Source organism: Oryza sativa, chromosome 12 (assembly GCF_034140825.1).
Source record: "Oryza sativa Japonica Group chromosome 12, ASM3414082v1".
Lineage (NCBI taxonomy): Eukaryota > Viridiplantae > Streptophyta > Magnoliopsida > Poales > Poaceae > Oryza > Oryza sativa.
In genome coordinates this window covers 18635180-18641510 of record NC_089046.1, presented here as the reverse complement: position 1 = coordinate 18641510, position 6331 = coordinate 18635180, and the positions used below count along the sequence as shown (strand labels likewise).

Genomic DNA, 6331 nt, shown 5'->3' with positions numbered 1-6331 from the left:
TTAGTACAATTGTTTTACCGCTTTCAACTACTGTTTATAAATGCTCGCTTTATGCAAAAGAACCTCTCTAGCTATCCTTTGGCAATATCCTGCAGCATACCCCGGTTCCGGTATGACTTGCTGAGTACAGTGGGTTGTACTCAGTCTTGCTCTATTTTTCCCCAACCCTAGAGTTTGAGTATGCGTCAGATGGTGGTTTCTCCGAGGAGTAGGCTTCGTCCGTGCTGTTGAGGATGCCTGTGGAGTGGTGTTCCCGCTGCCGTTCAAGTCAAGGCTTAGCTCCAGTTATCTTTTGTTTTTCCACTGCACTTATGTAAGACTTTTATAATGTTTGTAAGACGTGGATCTGTATGTCAACTTTGTCGTTTGTGTACCCCAGCCTGTCCTGGATGGGGATTTTAATGCACACTCTGCTTGGAATTCTATTCGGGAATTTCTGGGCGTGATAAGTTGGTATCAGAGCCGACCTTGACCGTAGGACAAGCCAAATGGGAAAACCTAAGAGCCCTCTGAATCCTTTTCATTGCATATGTTCTTTGCAATTGGATTTGTTCTGGGAAATTTGGGATCTGTTTTTGTGGTTCAAGGGAAAAATCTTGGTCGCTCGTTAAAGAGAGATTTGTCAAATCAGGTCAGTCTAGGGTTTTAGTGAAACTGTTTGAGATTTATTCGACAGTCAATCGGGATTTGATGGGAGGAATGCATTAGGTCCTAATTCAGGAATATGGGTTGCAAGGTATTTATGCTCTTATTATTATTATTATTATTATTAATATGTACCTAATTTTCTCATCATTTTATCGCTATGTAAGTCCGTCTTATTTATTCGCCTTCATGCAAAACAAATGATCTGTGTATAAAATTCCGCTTTTATTCGCCTATTTAATTTGAGTCTTTTACTGCTTCATTAAAATTGGATTTGAGCATGCATTGATCCTACCCCTTTGTCTTCTCTAGATAGCCGATCACCCACCCAACCACCGTGGAGAAGGCATGGATGACTTTGTGGCAGAGTTGGCTCGCATGACACTGGTGGTGAGCTACCCCAACGCGCCGGAGTACTCGACTGTTCCGCCGCTCAGTGGCGAGTTTCCTCACCGTGTTCGTCTGGAGGTTCATGGCTATGTGGGCACCTGCCTCGCTAACATGGTGGTTGAGGCATCTGGAGGCACAGCAGATCACGCCTGTCAGGAGGCAGCATACCTGATGATGGCCAGACTTCGTGAGCGCCACAACTACATCTTCTGCAACACGGCGTACCGGTTTCACCCTCGTCAAGCAAGTGGCGATGACGTCAACACCTTCCGTCCGATAGCCGGTGAGAACGACACCACCTTTGGTCACATGTGTGCCGTAATGAGGGGAATGGACAGGATGCACTCAGATATGCGTTAGGCGTCCAAGGCCTTGAATGACGGGAAGCTCGTGAGGATCATAGCTCTGAAGGATAAGATAGCACGCTTGAAGAAGGAGAATGCTCAGTTGAAGGGTCTCCCCATTCCCGGAGGAGTCCGGGTCAGCAACACGTCCCGCAAGTCGACGACGTCACCTGTGCGCATTCAGCTCGCGCCCAGGAACCCACATCCGCCCGCAGTTCCCGCAGCTCACGCAGTTCCTGCAGTGCCCGCAGCTCTAGCTCCAGCCCCAGCTCCTGCTCCAGTGTCAGCTCCCGCATCCGCTCTCTCCTTCGCTCCAGCGTCAGCCGTCAGGGGGCCAACCGGTGGCAACGGAGGTTGGTTACCTGCTACTCCTAGTGGCAGCCGCGACCATAGCAGCAGCAGTTCTAGTGGCACAGAGCCGGGCAGCGGCGAGACGTATCTGCCAGACTCCAGGAGCCGCTCAGAGGGACCTGGTGACGAGCAGGAGGACGCCTTCGACTCCACCGACTGCAGGAGCCGTTCCGAGCATTAGGCTCGCTTTCCCTTAGTTTACCGACTGCTTAGTAATTGTCTGTTAGTTTGTGTGTCTAGGTTTGTTCGCTTGTGGGTCAGTCGATGGTCGATATCATGTGCCTATGATATGGCTGTCTTAATAAGGATTTTGCTTGCCGTTTTAAGTGTTTTAATTCAGATCAGAACAATTGCAGTTTAAATTCCTATATAATAAAGCTTAGCTCCTGAGCATCTGTTTTTCTTATTTTCTTTTTCTTCCCCCGCCTGCTCTCCCTTCAGATGGTCAACACCAGGAATGGCAGCCGTGCAGCAGGTAAGGGCAGCAGCGGTGAAGAACGCACTGACGGTGGACACCCCAACAGCGCCTCTAGCAACGGTCCGCCACCGCTCCCAGAGAACCCGACGCTCGCACAAGTGATGGCCCATAAGACCCAGATGATGGCGGCCATGATGCAACAGATGTAGCAGCAGCACCAGCAGATGCACCAGAGGATGCATCAGCAAGCCGAGCAACGGCAGCAGCGGTTTGGTCCTCCTCCCCCTTAGTCCAAACTGCCGGAGTTTCTACGCGTCAGGCCACCCATTTTCTCTAGCACCACCAACCCCATGGAGGCGAATGACTGGCTCCATGCCATAGAGAAGAAGCTAAACCTTATGCAGTGCAATGATCAGGACAAGGTCGCCTTTGCCACACACCAGCTCCAGGGTCCCGCGTCAGCTTTGTGGGACAATCACATGGCTACCCACCCGCCAGGCACAGAAGTCACTTGGGCGGAGTTCTGTCGTAGCTTCAGGAAGGCGCAGGTGCCAGACGGGGTTGTGGCAGAGGAGAAGAGGGAATTCCGGGCACCCCACCAGGGCAACAGAATAGTGACTGAGTATCCCCATGAGTTCAATCGTCTAGCGCGATATGCACCGGAGGATGTCCGTACCGACGCCGAGAAGCAGGAGAAGTTCCTAGCAGGCCTGGATGACGAGCTGACCAACCAGTTAATCTCTGGAGACTACGCCGACTTTGAGAAGCTGGTTGACAAGGCAATCTGTCAGGAAGATCAGCGCAACAAAATGGACAGGAAGAGAAAGGTAGCGCAGTTCCGGTCCAACCAAGGAAGCCACTGTCACGACCGGAAATAACCCAACGGGCGTCCCTGACGTGCGTGCATTAATCCTTGTCCCAGGAGGCAAGGTACACCAAAAGTTGATACAATTCAGAGTTTAACAAGCGGAAGCGTAAATAGTTAACTTATTACATGGGCAGCGAAGGCCCAGCACACACAAAGACAAACGGGAAACAGCGGAAGACTAGGGCGACGACCACAGGCGCTTGACGGCAGGCACGAGCTAGACACCAAAGCCTTCATCTTCAAGGAGCTCCTCTTCTGGGCTTGGGAAAAAATTGAGCAAGACTGAGTACAACCACCGTACTCAACAAGACACACCCACAAATGCAGAATAAATGCAAGGGAGTACAAGGGAATTATAATATAAAGGGTTAGAGTTGCAGTAAACAGCATTTAAAGACATTTAGTTGCTCAAAGCTATTTTGTAAACACGATCCTAGAACTATACAATGTTATTAATCAAGGCCGTGAACCCACACGAACCTGCCTTAACCCAAGGCCTATGATGATTCAGACCGATCTGGCAACCCGACCCTGGGTCCCAGCTCGTCCCAAGCCAACCCAGGCCAACCATTCCACGTTTTAGTTGTTAAGCAGGTTTTAAGAATTAAAACACTAACTTGGGTACATTGCTCGGCTTGCCCATAACCGAGGGCGCGGCTATTCGAATAGATTATACTCTGATCAGAGGTGTACATCTTTACCCACAAGACACATCTTCCTCACGTGCAACCACGTGCCACATACCACCACGGTATACGGACGGAAGACGTGACATAGTTTCCAACCCATCCTAGCCATAGACAAGAGTACCGACCTGTCACGTCCTGATAAATTCATCCCGAATTAAAAATCATTCTCTAAAAGGAATAATAGAATTAATTAAAATTCGAAAAGAAATTGGCAAACACTAAAATACGTACAAGAAAAATTCAAATGTGGCCCGGAGAATTTTTGTCAAATTCCCCTTGGTCAAAAAGGAGCCCTCAAATTTTAGTGGAATTTTCAGAGCACAAATAATAATTGAGAAGAAATAAACAAAGTTAAAAAGGTTTATAAAAAGAAAATCTTAAAAGAAGTTCTTTTTCCCCCCCCCCCTTCCCTCTTGGGCCGGCTCGGCCCACTTCTCCCTCCCTCTCTCTCTCTCCTCCCCCGCGGCCCATCGGCCTCCCCCGCGCGCGTGCGCCGCTGACAGGCGGGCCCGCCCGCCACTCTCGCTGACGGGTGGGACCCACCTGTCATCGCCTTCCTCCCGCCGCGCCCGCCGCCGCGCCCGTGCCTTAGCGCCGCCGCCGCCGCGGATTGCGCCGCATCCCGCCGTCCCCGCGCGCATTAAAGAGAGGGGAATCACTCCCCGTGATTCCCTCTCCCGTTTCCCCCGTTTTCCCCTCTCTCTCTCCCTCGGATTCGTCCGATTTCCTTCCCGCATTCATCGCCGGCGCATCTATGGCGGCCGAAATCTCCGCGACCGATTCCTCCCTCTCCGGCCGCTCTTTCCTTCCCCCGGCGCTATTTAAACGTTGCCCGAGCTCCGCTCTTCCGTTTCCGCCGCTCGCCGCTCGCTCTCGCCGTCGGATTCGTGCTCGCGCCGTGCTCCGCTCTCTCCGCCATCGCCGCCGAGCTCCGTTCCGCCGCCGCCGCCGCTCCGGACTTCCTCCTTACTCGGCGCCACCTCCCTCGGCATCGCCGCATCGCCGTCGACCTCGTCCGCGCCTCCGTTTCGCTCGCCGACCGTCGGAGCGCCGTCGCCATCGTCATCCCGAGCCGCGCCGCCGTCTTCCTCCGCTCCGGCCGCCGTTCTCGTCGTCGTCGTTGTCCCGGGGTGAGCCGAGGACCGCCGTTCGCCTTCCCCCTTCCCTCCTCTCTCTCGGGCGCCGCTCCGCCGCGCCGGTGGTCGCCGGCGGTGACCATCGGGGCGCGGGCGCGCCGCTCCCGTCGGCCGCGCCGGCGAGGCCGCCCTCGGGCGCGCCCTCGCGGCTGCCAAGTGGGCCCGGCCGTCAGCCGCCCGCGCCCGCGGGTGCGGCTGACGCGCGGGACCCACGGCGCCGACCGCCGCCAGCCGCGTGCGCCCGGTCCACCGTGGACCGTGGGGCTGACGCGTGGGCCCCCACCCCCGTGGACCCGGTCCGCGCGTCCCCTCCCTCGGCTGACGCAATAAATGGGATTTTTAATTAAAATTTAAATGAAGAAATTCGCAAATATCCATTTAAAGAGCATATAAACTTCAAAGGGCCATATCTTGGCCATTTGAACTCGGAATTGGACCGTTCAAGTCTCTAATTTTTCCTTAAGAAGTCAAGAACCCATTTTTGTGCTTTGTTTCTGCTGTTATGTGGAGTTATTTAGTGTTTAAGCCTTTTCTTTTCCGTTGGTCGTGTAGACGCTGCAGTTTCGGAAGATCCGCTCTTCGTGGAAGTTGAAGCCGTCGTTTGGGAAAGCGAGCAAGGCAAGTCACATCATCCTTGAGCATGTTGAATCCCAGTTTACAAAATTATTTTTAATTTAAATTAATGCATTATCGCTTTATTTAAATTCCCGCGTTATCACTGTTTTATTTAGCCATGCCTATTTACCTTTGTTATGACCATACAATTATTGTTATTGTTATTATTACCTTGTTCACCCTAGAATAAACAAAACCCCAACTAGTGGACACTCTATTTATGGTTCCACTAGTATGAATTTAGGTAGATGCTTCGCTGATTAATAGGACAACATTAGGTGGTTTTATAACTTTAGACTTTGGGAATTCTCATATCATTTGGACACTATGGAATTGTTGGTTTATGGTGGAATTGGACATACACCTCTCTTCCTCTTTCAAAACCCCTAAAACCTGTTTTCGGTGGGGTTTGGGTGCATGCCAGTTGTGGGAAGTAGCACCCCGGCCACTATAAGGATTAAGCTCGGGCCTCTGTTGCAAAGCACTACCGTACTTCCACATGTCTAGTGGGTAAGGCTTAGTTTGTGGCTCAGTCTGGTCATAAACAAAAGTACACGGATTGGAGATGGATGAAGTCGGGGGTCGATGGACATTCTCCAGGGCAAATGAAGGCTACACGAGCTGCGGCCCGGTAGTCGAGATGTCATGGCAGAGGGTTGGTGCCCTGCTGCTAGGGGGCTCAGTCCTGCCTGCCTGTCCCGGGTGTCCCGGCCGTAGGAGGATTGGGTCGGTACTCTTGTTTATGGCTAGGATGGGTTGGGAACTATGTCACGTCTTCCGTCCGTATACCGTGGTGGTATGTGGCACGTGGTTGCACGCGAGGAAGATGTGTCTTGTGGGTAAAGATGTACACCTCTGATCAGAGTATAATCTAT

The 6331-nt window shown here is 52.2% G+C and overlaps 1 protein-coding gene across 1 annotated transcript; it reads left to right on the top strand.

Moving 5' to 3' along the window:
* Positions 1-2498: 2498 nt before the first annotated feature.
* LOC136354580 (uncharacterized) lies at positions 2499-3026 on the top strand. The gene has a single exon (XM_066306078.1). It carries the CDS (start codon positions 2499-2501, stop codon positions 3024-3026), a length of 528 nt encoding a protein of 175 aa, XP_066162175.1.
* The last annotated feature ends 3305 nt before the right edge of the window (positions 3027-6331 follow it).